The 15,710-nt window shown below is 37.8% G+C and overlaps 1 protein-coding gene across 34 annotated transcripts in view; it reads right to left on the bottom strand.

Annotated features, from left to right (window-relative positions):
* Positions 1 to 669: 669 nt before the first annotated feature.
* Positions 670 to 15,710, bottom strand: part of LOC127658606 (cingulin-like protein 1) — a 46,203-nt gene continuing 31,162 nt past the window's right edge. Inside the window, exons 10-22 of one of the 34 annotated variants that reach the window (XR_007972432.1) lie at positions 15,442 to 15,546; positions 14,861 to 15,013; positions 14,402 to 14,572; positions 10,057 to 10,215; positions 9,847 to 9,936; positions 5,859 to 5,942; positions 5,570 to 5,694; positions 5,368 to 5,476; positions 4,151 to 4,377; positions 3,962 to 4,087; positions 3,773 to 3,835; positions 3,647 to 3,709; positions 3,118 to 3,457 (exon numbers count right to left, since the gene is read on the bottom strand). Coding sequence is in view for 1 of the 34 variants with exons in the window: in XM_052147983.1 (XP_052003943.1) it covers positions 2,946 to 3,093; positions 4,214 to 4,377; positions 5,368 to 5,476; positions 5,570 to 5,694; positions 5,859 to 5,942; positions 9,847 to 9,936; positions 10,057 to 10,215; positions 14,402 to 14,572; positions 14,861 to 15,013; positions 15,442 to 15,546 (1,308 nt within the window). In the remaining 33 variants the exon portion in view is untranslated. Of the gene's footprint in view, positions 3,094 to 3,116; positions 3,899 to 3,961; positions 4,088 to 4,150; positions 4,378 to 5,367; positions 5,477 to 5,569; positions 5,695 to 5,858; positions 5,943 to 9,846; positions 9,937 to 10,056; positions 10,216 to 14,401; positions 14,573 to 14,860; positions 15,014 to 15,441; positions 15,547 to 15,710 lie in introns of those variants that run through there. The other 33 variants (XR_007972424.1, XR_007972419.1, XR_007972426.1 and 30 more) reach the window with 33 other exon arrangements.

Here is a 15,710-nt window from a genome sequence, read left to right as displayed (position 1 = left end):
GCTCCATCAATTAATTTCAGACCTGAAGATAATATCCTAGAGGATTTGTCGAGGGGCTCCAGTACTCAGCTGGGAAGGCATAGGGAGAAGACAGTCATAGCACACACCCAACTGTAGACATGCAGTCAGTCCTCTCTCAATCAGACACTTCACTTCTCTTCCTCTTGTAGTGTCATGTGGACTGGCCAGACATAGGATTTAGATTCAAGAAATTATAAAAACATACAAACATGCAGAAAGCATCTAAAAAATGAGAACTAGAATTTAAATAGCAACCCACACAACAGAGATGCAGAGGGAATACAAGACACCTCGGAGGAAACTGTGCAAGACACTCATGCTTTTAGTGATTTCTGCACATGCATTTTAGTGAGTTCTCATGGTCATGAAACCCTGGAAATATTAGGGAGTTTTAAAATTATGATTTCCAGACCAGGGAAAAGTTGTGGGAATACAGTCAAATCTTGAAAAATTAATGGAAAATTGAACTCAAGCCAGTATGATCACATGATCACATGTATCAATTAAAAAAAAATAAAAACCCATTGAGAGATTGATACCTGACATACTAATTGAAAATTTGAACCATAAACCATCTCAACAAATTGACAAATTAAAAAAGCAAGGAACAGGAAGCAGACACATGACGCCACAAGTTACATCATGAGATTAACAGTGGACTTTATTTCTATTGTGTTTGTTTTCAGGTTTTTACATACTGTAGATGTGTACAGAGAGGTAGAGGCTGGATTCTTTTTTCAACCTTGAAAAAAAAAAATGCACTAATGGCTAACTGAACTTTAGTTGCATTAAACAATATTCAAGCACCGAAAACACAAAGGGCTCACTTTAATATACAGTGCAAATCATCACAGTGTAATCCGAAAGGGTGATTGTCAGTTCAGTAATATACAAGCTTTGCATAAGTTAGGACATCTCTAACCACTCTGAACAACAGGCACAAATGCTTTTACATATACAGTATGCAAATACAGGGCACATTCATATGGACAAGAAGATGTGTTAAAACCAGTTATAAAGTTATTCTATAATACAACAGGCTAATGCAGTTTTATCCATAACACTGTTTTGTGTTTCAGAGAAGATGAAAAATCCTGGTAACATGAATGTCAATACAGTGTAACACACTGGTGGCCAAAAGTTTGGAATAATGTACAGATTTTGGTCTTATGGAAATATATTGGTACTTTTATTTACCAAAGTGGCATTCAACTGATCACAGTGTAGAGTCAGACATTAATAAAGAGAAAAATTACCATTACAATTTGATTTTCTTTTTTTCAGAACTTCTTAAACTACTTCAAAGAGTTCTCATCAAACAATCCTCCATGTGCAGCAATTACTGCTTTGCAGATCCTTGGTATTCTAGCTGTTAGTTTGTCCAGATACTCAGGTGACATTTCACCCCACACTTCCTGTTGCACTTTCTATAGATGTGACTGTCTTGTCGGGCACTTCTCACACACCTTACAGTCTAGCTGATCCCACAAAAGCTCAATGGGGTTAGGATCCATAACACTCTTTTCCAGTTATCTGTGTTTCTTTTCCCATTGTAACCTTTTCATTTTGTATCTCCGTTTCAAAAGTGGCTTTTTCTTTGCAATGATTCCCATAAGGCCTGCACCCCTGAGTCTTCTCTTTACAGTTGTACATGAAACTGGTGTTGAGCAGGTAGAATTCAATGAAGCTGTCAGCTGAGGACATGTGAGGCGTCTATTTCTCAAACTAGAGTCTCTGATGTATTTATCCTCTCGTTTAGTTTCACCTGTTGTCCTTTGTCTTTGAAGACTGTAGTGTACACATTTGTATGAATTTTTTTTGGCAGTTTCAAGCATTGCATAGCCTTCATTCCTCAAAACAACGATTGACTGATGAGTTTCTAGAGAAAGCTGCTTTTCTTTTTGTTGCCATTTTTGACTTAATATTGACCTTAAGCCTTGCCAGTCTATTGCATACTGTGGCAACTCAAAAACAAATACAAAGACAATGTTAAGCTTCATTTACAAACCAAATAGCTTTCAACTGTGTTTTATATAATGGCAAGTGAATTTCTAGTACCACATTAGCAATTTAACATGATTACTCAAGGATAAGGCGTTGGAGTGATGCTACTGGAAATGGGGCCTGTCTGGATTTGATCAAAAATTACATTGTTCAAATAGTGCTGGTGCTGTTTTTTACATCAGTAATGTCCTGACTATACTTTGTGATCAATTGAATGCCACTTTGGTGAATTAAAGTACCAATTTCCTTCAGAAACAGCCAAACCTGTACATTATTCCAAACTTTTGGCCACCAGTTTATGTCTGTGATAAAGATTGTTGCAGACAGAGAATCTGTACACAAAGTGCTTGTGTCTGGTATAATGCTGAAAATGAGCTGAAACAGAAACAAGTATGGCATCATATGAAAAGTTAAAATGAAGTAAAATTAAATCTGCTTGTTCATTAAGTGAAAAACTGTTGGTCATCACAGTATTTATTTTTAATACAAATTGTCCCTCATACATATTTCCCTTAATATGTATTGTCTTTAAACCTATCAGTCCTTCACATTCCGGTTTGTTAAATGAAATAGAATTTTTGCATTATTGTAAGGCTGTTTTATGTCAGTGGATGTATTGGAATGGCAGAATATTTAATCGAACAAAATGAAAAAAGAAAAATGGACAAACATTGTATTTTGTGCAGATATATATATATAGTGCTGTAAAATATCAGCAAGGTATGAACACATAAAAGATTACTTGTGGGGTAATATATATGTAAAAATATATGTTGGGAGAAAAGGCATAAGTATTGGTCCCATGGTTACATGAAATTGTGGCAAAGTCACAAAAGCAAAGCAGTTCATAACTAAGAGCACAAATATTGCAGGCATTGGCGTCTTCATTTATAACTTCCTTCCCGTTTACAGTAGTGTTTTCACAGAGAGAAATTGGAGATGATGGCATCCTGACTGCTGGAACGCTTGTAGCCAGATGAAGAGCTGAAGTAGGTTTCACCATCAGTGCTGATATCATCGTCATCATCATCATCATCATTCAGGACTGGTGCAGAGCTGCTCTTACGCCTTGTGGGTAAACAGAAAAGAAAAAGGTATAATTTTCAATATTACATTAGCATTTCCATTGTACATATCTGTGCAAAAGTTCATGAGGTCAGTGATATTATGTGTTAACTTCATTCATTCAGTGGTAATGGATTTAATCACTTCAACGTGCATTGTTGTGCTTTCAGTCAAAACCCAGAACAGCAACAGTGTATTCATATTATCTAGTCATAAGGCGCTCAATGTTCTAATCATTTATCAAACCTCATTGCACAGTGCTTTGAGCTGACTCCGGATCAGAAGTCATGTTTTAATCGTTTACCTCATCTCACTGCGCGGTGCTCTGAGCTGACTCCGGATCAGAAGTCATGTATTAATCGTTTACCTCATCTCACTGCACGGTGCTCTGAGCTGACTCCGGATCAGAAGTCATGTTTTAATCGTTTACCTCATCTCACTGGGCGGTGCTCTGAGCTGACTCCGGATCAGAAGTCATGTTTTAATCGTTTACCTCATCTCACTGGACGGTGCTCTGAGCTGACTCCGGATCAGAAGTCATGTTTTAATCGTTTACCTCATCTCACTGCGCGGTGCTCTGAGCTGACTCCGGATCAGAAGTCATGTTTTAATCGTTTACCTCATCTCACTGCACGGTGCTCTGAGCTGACTCCGGATCAGAAGTCATGTTTTAATCGTTTACCTCATCTCACTGGACGGTGCTCTGAGCTTACTCCGGATCAGAAGTCATGTTTTAATCGTTTACCTCATCTCACTGGACGGTGCTCTGAGCTGACTCCGGATCAGAAGTCATGTTTTAATCGTTTACCTCATCTCACTGCGCGGTGCTCTGAGCTGACTCCGGATCAGCAGTCATGTTTTAATCGTTTACCTCATCTCACTGCGCGGTGCTCTGAGCTGACTCCGGATCAGAAGTCATGTTTTAATCGTTTACCTCATCTCACTGCGCGGTGCTCTGAGCTGACTCCGGATCAGAAGTCATGTTTTAATCGTTTACCTCATCTCACTGGACAGTGCTCTGAGCTGACTCCGGATCAGAAGTCATGTTTTAATCGTTTACCTCATCTCACTGCGCGGTGCTCTGAGCTGACTCCGGATCAGAAGTCATGTTTTAATCGTTTACCTCATCTCACTGCGCAGTGCTTTGAGCTGACTCTGGAGCTGTTCGTTGGCCTCCTGCTGCTCCTCTAGGTCTCTCTGCAGTTTCTTCTTGCTGTGCTCCAGTCGGTCAATCTCCTCCTCCGCTTCATCCATCTGCCTCTTCAGAGCCTTCAGACGCAGGTTCAGCTACATGCATACACAGCAGACATCAGACATAATTCAACCAAATCAACAGAACTCAACTACACTGTAAATACTAATAGTTATCTCAAATTAGTTTACGCAATTTACACTTAATTAATTACTATTCTTATTAGTTTTAATTAAGTTACAGTTACTCTCTAAACCTTAAAGTTGTTATTAATAAAACATTTAAGTGGTCCTAATGGTACTACTAACTCTACTAACTGTGGCTATTTGGAATACCCTTTAGCCTTTGCTCTTGATTAAACTATGTATGTTTGTTAAGAAAAAAAGATAATTTATAGTTTCAATTATCATTATTGTTGTTGTTTTATTGTAGCTGGTTGATAATTTTTAGACTTGTCAGAATTCACCATTAGGGTGATTTACTTCTGGTGAACTTGGAGCCTATTAAATTTAAGCAGTTGTTCTTTACTCAGTTGTGCTTTACGAAAGTGCAGATTTATGTGCACTAAGAAGTACTGAGGAGAATCTAATGTGCCATATGGCTCTACCTACAGTCCAGTCATAATTTCCCTTGTGCTTTAACTCAATTGAAATAATGAAATGCAAACAAAGATACTTCAAATCACAGATGAGTTAAGTTTATTGTAACTAGTTAACTTTACATAAAAACATTAAGTTCAGTTTACTTGAGCCAAATAAGTAGCTAGATCAGCCAATTATATTTTAATGTGTACCTTGGATCTATCACAACTGATTTATTAGATTTCAGAAGTAATTTAATCTGGTACGGATTACAAATTACACAACTAAATTTGTAATCATTAATTTACAAAAAATATTTTAGATTACTCAATGCATGTTTTGATGAATATCATTAACTTATATTAACAGCAATTTGGTATTTTTCAATTCTTAAAGCATATCACTTTATCCAGATTACATGTATTTCATAACTACCCAACACTGGATATATAATTGAGAAGACTGTTATCTTGGAAATCTTTTTGAGATTTTCTGTTTGCTCACCTGATCTTTCTGATCCTGCAGTGAATGCTGCTCTTCATCCACTTGCATTACCATCTCCTTCACCTTGCGCTCTAACCGACGGTTCGCCAGTTGCAGGTTAGCTCGTTCCCTGCACATACACACACAGAGTTAAATATTTTAACTTTATGTATCCAAGAAATTACATCATTGGATTTCTGAAAGTATTAGTTGCCTAGTTTACCTCTCCTCTCCCTGCAGTCTTTCTTCCAGTTCCAGGATGCGGTTCTCCAGCTGGGCCACCAGTCCCTCTTTACTGGGCTTCTGAGATCCCTCCAAATAAGCAACCCTGCTCTTAAGATCTTTATTCTTCACAGAAAATACACAGAACGGGAAGGTGATTGCTAAAAACCTTTTTATACTGTATTTAATTATCCAGATTTTTGCTACAGTTGTTTAGATTAAGTCAAGAATTTTAAGAGGGTTTAATGGGTGGTAAAGGGCATCTATCAGTCAGATGGGTTCGTTTTTACCAGTCTGTCCAGGGCGATCTTGTCACACTCTAGGTCCTGTCTACTGGCTCTCTCCTGCATGAGCTCGTTCCTCATCTGCTCCAACTATCACACAAATCCAACACAAATATTATATGGCAAACCTCCCTAACACAACACCAACAAAAGCAAAACATCCTCTACACACCAAACAAGAAACATCCCAGTCCTGTTTGCTTTTTGCTTCACACCACTGGTTAAGAAGCCCAACTGAAGGCCACATTATTAATGATTTGCTGATATTTATTTTCACCTTTCTAAAGCACGTTTGTCTGATGAAGAACTTAAGCTGCATTCACACTGCCAGCGACAAAACAACCTCATCTCATTCATATTCAATGAGAGCTGGCAACTTCCAGCAACACTAGCGACGGCGACCGGATGTGGGCGTGTCCAGCGACGTGACAAAGTTGAGAAAAGTTTAACTTTATGCAAATGAAGAGCGACTTTTGGGAGCGACAGCCAATATTAGAGAAAATGGTAGAGCTCACGTGATCCTAATATTTGAATAATAATATTAATTGTAAAGAAATTGTGCTGTTTAAACGCTCCATACACACCACTAGTGAACTAACCACCAGCGATAAAATTTAGCAATACCATTAGTGTGTGGACAAGTTAGCAGCATAGTGTCCTGCACCTTTATACAACTTGAGTTGGACGTGTACACTTTCATGGACATTAGCCTTTCCAAGCTGTAAGTTCACAGATAGCAAACCTTTCAAAAGTAAATGTTGTCACAAAGCTGTAAATCCTTTGTCACCATATTGTTATATTTAACTAAAGGAATAGGCAAGTACACTTCTCTCTAAATGATCAACTTATCTTTCATGCAAAACATTTTGTTTTCATTTCCATACATGTTTTTGTTTTGCTGGTAGTAATCTTTGACTTGCACTGACACCTACTGGTGTGGATGCAGCATCATGCAAAAAATAAATACAAAATAAATCAATGCCACTGTAAAATTGTGCTATTATTATTCACAGTCAGCCATGATTCGTTAATTCCGTAAGTGAAGTGTCAAATAATAGAGTGCATCAGAGCCTGCCCGCCAACTTTTTCCTGTTATTTTTTTCATAGGGATTTCAAATATTCCTTCATAAAAGATTAAGCCATGAACCAAACCAATCAGCTCCGAGGTGAATCATTACAAACATTTATTTGAAGCATAGAAGTATATGAAAATTGAATAAAAAGACAAAGTACGAGACTGTGTAAACGTCCTCATGAGTGCATAAACTACAATTTTATGAAGCAATGTGGATGACGTAATCGAATTAAAACAGTGGAAGAATACAAAACTATTGATATAAAGTTGTAGCTTATAAGTACAGAAACAATACATTTGAATGTTATTGTAAAATATTCAGATATTTGCAAATATACAAGTAGTATGTGCGTGTAGGGAGATTCGATTGCGTTATTTACACTGCATCATGAGTGTGGGTGGTCACTTCAGAGCTTGTTTTGCAGGTGTTGTTAGCTGCGATTCTCTAATTGGTGGATTTCCCCCTCAGGATCACGAATAGAGTTGTTCTTAATGGAATATTCCGGGTTCAATCAAAGTTAAGATCAATCGACAGCATGTGTGGTATAATGTTGATTACCACAAAAAATTATTTGGACTCGTCCCTCTTTTTTTTTGGAATATGGAAAAAAATGGAGGTTACAGTGAGACACTTACTATGGAAGTGAACGGGGCCAATTCTTTGAGGGTTTAAAGGCAAAAATGTGAAGCTTAAATTTGATTCTTCTGTTAAAACTAATGTATTAATTGAGCTAACAAGTTGTTTAAATACTTAGTCATTTTAGTGTTTATGACATTACATCTTCATGGCAACGAAGTTGTAAAACTGGCTGTAACTTTACACAGAAAATGTTAACAAGTCATTTTAAATCACACTAAAATCATGCTACAGCACATTGTTATTGTCTCTTGTCTATACTTTTGAAACAGTGAGTATTTTATCGTTTACAGATTGGCCCCCATTGACTTTCATTGTTGGTGCCTCAATGTAACCCAGATCTTTGATGTTTTTTTTAAAGAAAAGGAGGGACAAGTCAAATACATTTTTGTGGTAATCAATATTATGTCACAATTGCTGTCGATTGAGCCCAAGTTGTATCGAACCCGGAATATTACTTTAACCAACACCTTTGTTACGAACAATGAAAAAAAAAAAAAACTTGAAATAACGACTTCAACAGAAGCATATCCCATTGATTAACAACCTCGTAGCTTTAAAGGTTTACAGATTATCGATAATAGTATACTTGACTATGGAGAAAATGAATAGGATTTTTGTGAGACTGTTGTGCTGTATAGGTGGTTATTAACATAACATCAGTAGTATCTGTACATCATTTAAAGCATTATTTCAAATGTACTATTCATTTTTTTAAGGGGTAAAACTTTGTCAAGAACAAAGGGATACTCTCCTCAAGACAACAGAGAGACAGAAAAGAAATGATAAACTTGAAAATAGAAATAGAAAAAGAAAGCGATTGATGGAAAGAAGATGGCTCTTTTTGTCTGGTGCCAGGCATTAAGAGTGGATGATATTTTATGCCAATTAGCATGTGACAGTGGGGCACATGGATGAGGAATGGGCTGCGTGTGCCGCTCTACCCTGCAGGGCGCTGCGTCAGCAGAGCAGAAAACACACTGAAACTAATCAAAGCAAGAGAGCAAGCAAGAGAGAGAGAGAGTAACACACAGACAGAGAGAGATAAAGAGCGGGAGATTACTCTCATTTAGACAGCCACTCCTGCACCTGCTGCCACGGATGCAGGTGCGCCCATCCTGACACCCCGCATCCACCCAATCCACCCCCGTCTCCGTAGAGCCCTCTACTGTTTCCACATAAACTCACCTCTGCCTTAGCGTAACACTATTGTGTCATTATGTTTGCCTTGAATCTCTATTTCCGGACAATTAAAAAAAGCTCACACGCTCCTCTCCTTCATAATCTATTAATCACCACTTCAGCCCGTTTTTAAGGGCTCTAAATGTGGTGCGACAGGTGCAATCGGACCAAAGCACCAATTTAGCTTTTGCAAAAGTTGAGCTTGAAACAATAAAGCACAAGTATAAATGTAGGGTACTTGCGCTGAAAGTTTTACAAAAGTCTCAAAAGTTCAAGGAGTCATAGGTGCAACCATTTGATGCATGATCTTGAAAATAAATAGCCCGTTTTAAAAGAAACTTTTCCAAGTACACACAAATGTCAGCCTCATTTCCAAACCAAAAAAGCACTTTAGCAACAGTCTTATGACTGACATGGTGGAAACCGGGCCCTGTTTCTCAGGAAACATGCATCATGTGTGCTTCAGATAGCAACATTTTCCTGGCCTTATCAGTTGGAAAGGAAGAATTCTCTGTGGCTTCTCTCTTACAGCAAACCTTTGATTCTGGACTTTTCTCTGAAATTGTTTCAGAGCGAGAGCGAGCTCTGAGATGCCCAGCTTCTTGCATATCTTGGCTGAGGCAAAGCTTTAGAAAGAGGTCTTAATTGATGCCTGAAATTTGGACAGGCACTCTTTCACAAAGAGGAAGGCTGCCAATGAGAATGATTACGTAAGCTCTACAATGCAGAGTACCCTTCACTCTCTTCTCTCATACTCCATCTTTCTTTTGCTCTGGTGTGAATTAACTTTGAATCTTTAGTGCAATTTTCGAAAGCAGAACCACACACTGGATTAAAGGGCTGGGTTTGTTTTGACAAGATTTAACAGTGTTTGTAAAGGACTCCAAGTACCCGCGAAGAAATTGATCTACTGGCCTGTTTAAAAACTCTTCTGCCTGCATTGTGAGCACTGCGGTGATTTTTCAGAATGTTTTCTTTGTTATATCTATGAAGTAATCAGTACTTTTTCATTGTGTGCTCATTCCTTCTAAATTGTCTCACTGCAGTATAAGCTGTAAAGTGTACCAGAGTTTATATAGATAATCAAATGATGTTCTCACCTGTTCTCTCCCTCTGTCTATTCTCTCCATCAGCATATCTCCACTCTGCTTTTCCTCCACCAGCTCCATCTCTAGCTGAGACACGTGGTCCTGTTAGTAGATAGAAACATCTTTTCAGGCAAAGTTACATCACTACATACCTAGTAGTGCCACTGAAACTAGGTTTATTTGAGAAATTCAATACAAGAAATGTGTCTTTCAGTGCTGTACCTCCAGAAGTTTGGCTTGTCTGCTTTTGTCATTTGAGTGGGCTTTGGTCTCAGCATTGATCTCCAGATCAAAGACCTTTTGCTCCAGGTACTTTACTCTCTGCAGAGACTCATCTCTCTCCTTCTGACACTGACGCAGTTCCTCCTGCACACGAGCCAGCTAATACACAGAAAACACAACTTTATATTTAACGAAGACAGTTGTGGGTGTTCAAGCTGTGGATTGGAGCTGTTCAGTCATGATGTCAATTTGTAGAACAACCTGGAGTGTGGATTTCTAATCTGTAGGAAAACCTGGAGAACTAATTTCTAAGGGTTTTTGAGTGGCAGTTCTCCATTTATGAGTAGGAGTATGGCAGAATGTTAGCCTCAGTCACCACAATCTTATTTCCATACATAAAAGTGAATGGTCTGTCAATCCTAAACATTCTGCCTAACATTCCTTTCATGTTCCATAGAAGAAACTGAAGTCATAAAGTTTTGGAATCGACATGAGGGTAAGTAAATTATGAATTTTGAATCAATTTATACATTACTTGAAGAGACTTACACACAATCGTACATAAAATGTGAATACGGATACCATTGCGTGCTTTAAAAACGTATGTTACTATGATGTATGGCCCAATGTAATGCCATATTTAGTGCAAAGAAGTTAATCACCCAAAAATGAAAATTCTCTCCTCATTTACTCACCATTATGCCATCCCAAATATGTATGACATTCATTTTTCTGCATAACACAAATTAAGATTTTTAGAAGAATATTGCAGCCCTGTAGGTCCTTTCAATGCAAGTGAATGGTGACCAGAACTTTCAAGCACCAATAATCACATAAAGGTGCATTAAAGTAATCCATATGACTCTACAGGTTAAATCCATATCTTCTGAAGCTACATATGTGTGGGTAAGAAACAGATCAATATTAAGTCATTTTTTATATTGCATTACATTGGGTCATACATCATAGTAACATACGTTTTTAAAGCACGCAATGGTATCCGTATTCAAGTTTTTGGTATGATTGTGTGTAAATTTTGTCATTGAGTGGTGGTGGTGTAGTGGTCTAAAGCACATAACTGGTAATCAGAAGGTCACTGGTTCGACCCCCACAGTCACCACCATTGTGTCCTTGAGCAAGACACTTAACTGCAGGTTGCTCCGGGGGGGATTGTCCCTGTAATAAGGGCTCTGTAAGTCACTTTGGATAAAAGCGTCTGCCAAATGCATAAATGTAAATGTAATGTAAAAAACATTTTCCTATCAATCTCCACTTTCACATTCTGAAAGTGAAAGTGGAGATTTATAGTAAAAAAAGGACTGAAATATTGATCTGTTTCTCACCCAAAGTGATTGCATCACTTCTGAAGATATAGATTAAACCACTGGAGTCATATGGATTACTTTTATGTGGCCTTTATGTGATTTTTGGACCTTCAAATGTCTGGTCACAATTCACTTATATTGAAAAAACCTACAGGGCTTAAATATTCTTCTAAAAATCTTCATTTGTGTTCTGCAGGAGAAAGAAAGTCACACACATCTGGGATGGCATGAGAGTTAGAATTGCACTTTTTGGGTGAACTATCCCTTTAATTTACACCACATAAGAAATCTCCCTTCTAAACATCACTGCTATTTATGTGCACAGTATTGGCCACAAGATGCTGCCTTTGCCAATAGTTTACTTCTAACACACATATGATGCTAACACAAGTGCAGTTTTCTAGGGTGTTTTCAGCTTTATATTTTATTTTTGATAAGAAACTGGGTAATAAAGAAAATGATGAAGTTGCCTTAATGCGTGTGTAATTTTTTTTCCTTATGATAAAAATGTTCTCATATCCCACCTTAATACACAGAGTCACCAATATGCAAGACATTTGTATGTTAATTTTACATAAAAAAAAAAAAGTATAACACTGTGGTTCTGTGGCACTATCAAAACATCCCTTTTTGTTTGAGCAGCCCGTCCAGCTTAACTCACCAACACTGGCTCAACCAATGGTGTGAGTTTGGGGTGGGACTATCCGTTTACACAACCAATGTAAGACTGGGAATTTTCAGGAATCTGCTTGAAAACAGCGATTAGCCTCTTTCTGTTTGTTGACGTTAGTGACGCAGAAATTACACTGCTTTAAGTGTTTACTGTCTGCATGTGGAGACGATTTGGTTGATTTTTAGAGGTAATCGATAGGCATATAGTTCCAGAGGAAACAGATGTGGTAGTGAGGTCATGCACTAAATAAGCAGAGATTTTGTCAGGGCTCAAGGAGGATGAGGTGTCGGTAGGTCATCGCTCAGAGGACATCCTTCTCTTCCTTCTCACACACACATGCAGGGAACATCTCTTATTATTTGGCTTTATTCCTGACACATGTGTTCTCTCCCACTTTCCTCCCATCTAAATTCATGAGCTGAAATTTCACAGGCAAGGATGAACATTTGCCTGACTACGACGAACCAATGTTTTGCCTTTGAGTGTGTCGACTCTCTTTTTTGTTTGACAACCAAAACGTGTCAACCAACACATTTTTAGCTTTGGGTCACCTGTCTAGATCTGTTTCAGCTACACAGATCAGCACATTTGGTTGCAATAATGTTCCGAACGCTATTTTGCTAACTGGCATTTAACCCAAACAACACAGAACTGAATCCAGGACACATTTCACTCTTGTTCTCTGCACAAAGTGTTAATGAGATCTGGGGGATGGGTACTTCGGTCCCCACTATTCCACAGGACATCATTCACAGGGCCTGACCAATAAAGCCTGATTCCCATATCAAACAATAACATTCCTTAAATGCCACAGTGTTGACAGGGTTAGAGAACATAATTGCATCCAAACAGCAGAGGTTAGAGTTCAGTCCCACTTGGGGTTGTTGAGTACATAAACTGAAGGGTTGGACATACACCGTGAATAAGAGCTGGAGCGATTGAAAAATCTGATCTGCCAAAAGAATGTCGGCCGATGATTAATGGCTATGATGAACATTCCAGAGGTTTACTTGAGATTTAACACAGAGAGCTGATATGCTGATATCCATGTCAACAGACACAGCGACAGAGAGACTGAATTAAATGGAAGTTATGCAAATGATGTTTAACATGGCATTTGATGGAGTTTAAATTCAAATATAGCTCCAACTAACTGTTGTGCTTCTTGGGAAATACGTGGTTCACGATGACAGCTTAGAAGGAAACATCCAATCTTTCAGGAAATGCAGGTTTTACTTTGGGTAGATACTGCCACCACCTCCTCTTCCCATATTTACAAATATCTTTTCAACAAGACAAATGTTAAGCTCAATTCTTACCTGAACAAATTATTATTTTACTATCTGCATTCCCATTCAGACAAACTGCAAAATTCCTCTGATTTCTAATCATCATGCAGCTTTGATGCCAATATATAGCAGCTATACCTATTGTACTGATTCATTAAATTGTCTAAACTCTAACATACAGTTCAATTACAACAAAGTATCACGGTATTGCCATGGTTTTGGACATGTATTATGGTAATACTATGTTTTTGGACATGCACTATGATATACCATGTCTTTGGACATGTACATGGTAATACCATGTTTTTAGACATACCATGGTAATACAATCTTTTTTGGACATGTACCATTATAATACCATGTATTTGGACATGTACCATGGTAATACCATATTTTTTGGACATGCAGCTTGGTAATACCATGATTTCTGGACATGCACCATGATAATACCAGGTTTTTAGACATACCATGGTAATACAATCTTTTTTGGACATGTACCATTATATACCATGTTTTTGGACATGTACCATGTTAATACCATATTTTTTGGACATGCACTATGATAACACCATGTTTGTTTCTTGTTCTTTTGGATATGTACCATGGTAATATCATGTTTTTGGTCATGCATTATGATAATACCATGTTTTTTGGACATGCACCATGGTAATATCATGTTTTGGGCATACACTATGATTGTACTGTGTTTTTTGGATATATACCACGGTAATACTGTGTTTTTTGGACATGCACTGTAATAATACCCTGTTTTTTTGAACATGGTGATACCATTTTTTTAGACACATGCAATTGTAATACCATGTGTTTGGGCAAGTACTATACTTGAATACCATGATTTGTAAACGGGTACCATTGTAATATTATGGGAATATTTTTAAGTTACATTGAGTACCATTTAAATAGCATGATACCACCGTAGTACTTTTTATAAGGGTATGGTTTATTGCTTTGGAGGGCACAACATCCACAGTTATGGCGACTGTTTCAAACAGGTCGTTTTTGCACACGTTGTTGACATTTTGCCTTCTCCTACCCACCTCATCCTGAAGGGTCTTGGCGGTACGACGCGATTTCTCCAGCTCCTGTCCTCCCTCTCTCAACTGCTTCTGCAGCTCCGCCATCTCCTTCCGGTTCTTCTCTTTATACATGTATATCTGTTCCTGCAGCTCCTGAGTTGAGCTCTGAGATGCCTGTACTATCTCATTCATCTATACACAGAGAGAGAAAGAAAAAACCAAGGATTGAAAAACAAGTGGGACAAAGAAAACATAAATTCCTTCGAGATCTATCAGGTTGTGAAGATGCTCAGGTTTCTGTGAAACATATCAAACTAAAGCTGCATAACCAGTACAGATTGTATCCTTTTAAGGAAATTGAAAAGAAACCATGTACTAACACCCAAATAAAAGATTATTAATACGTTTATTAAAGAAATGGTTATCATCCAGAAATGAATCCTTTTACCATCACATTGGTTTAATCCATGTCTATCTCACCTCCCGTTGTAATTTCTCAACAGTCCTGTCCAGCAGCCTCCTCTCATCTTCAATTTCATTCTTAGTGTTTTTAAACTGCTCTTTCTGACTTCTTTCCTCCTTCAATCTCTCCTCCAGCTCATGGTGCTCTTGAGTCATCTTGGTCAAGTTTCTCTGTGGATGGGAATATGTAATTTAACACAGTGATACTATGGCTGCCCTTTGGCCAAATATTGAACTAGTACTGTTTGTAGTTGGTATTTTTAAGCTGGTTTTAAGATGTACATTTCTGAAGCTTTAAATGTAACATTATTATTGAGAAATATGACTGAATCATAAACAACTTTGATTAGCACATTATTTACAACAAATGAATTAAATTCTATTGTCTGAAGGCAGGGTTCCCACACCTTTGGAACAATGAATTTCCATGATTTTTCATTAAGTAATAGCACATATTTTCAGCCTATTAAACATTTTTAAGTAGAACATAGCTAGATATGTCAACATTTACTATAGACTTTTCAATGACATTTGTTCAGGCCTGGAAATAACTATTTTAAAATGTATGGTTTGTGCATGTAGGAGTTCCAAGGTCTCACCTGAACATCCTCTAGGCGAGTGCCAAGCGCCCAATTTGCTCGGGTCATTTCCTCTTCCTGTTCCCTGACCTCAGCGAGAGACTCCTCAAACTGTCTCTTCTCTTTCTGTGATCATACAAACAAACACGTTACAGATGTTCTTCATATTTGGGGCTGGTTTTATAGTCACAGATAAAACCTATTCCCCAGACTAAAAAGAATAATTAATGGGAAATCACTGCTGATGGAATTCCAGTCATGACAATCTTAATCTTTGTCTAGGAATAAAA

Source organism: Xyrauchen texanus, chromosome 2, assembly GCF_025860055.1.
Source record: "Xyrauchen texanus isolate HMW12.3.18 chromosome 2, RBS_HiC_50CHRs, whole genome shotgun sequence".
Lineage (NCBI taxonomy): Eukaryota > Metazoa > Chordata > Actinopteri > Cypriniformes > Catostomidae > Xyrauchen > Xyrauchen texanus.
This window is presented reverse-complemented; position numbering and strand designations above follow the sequence as displayed.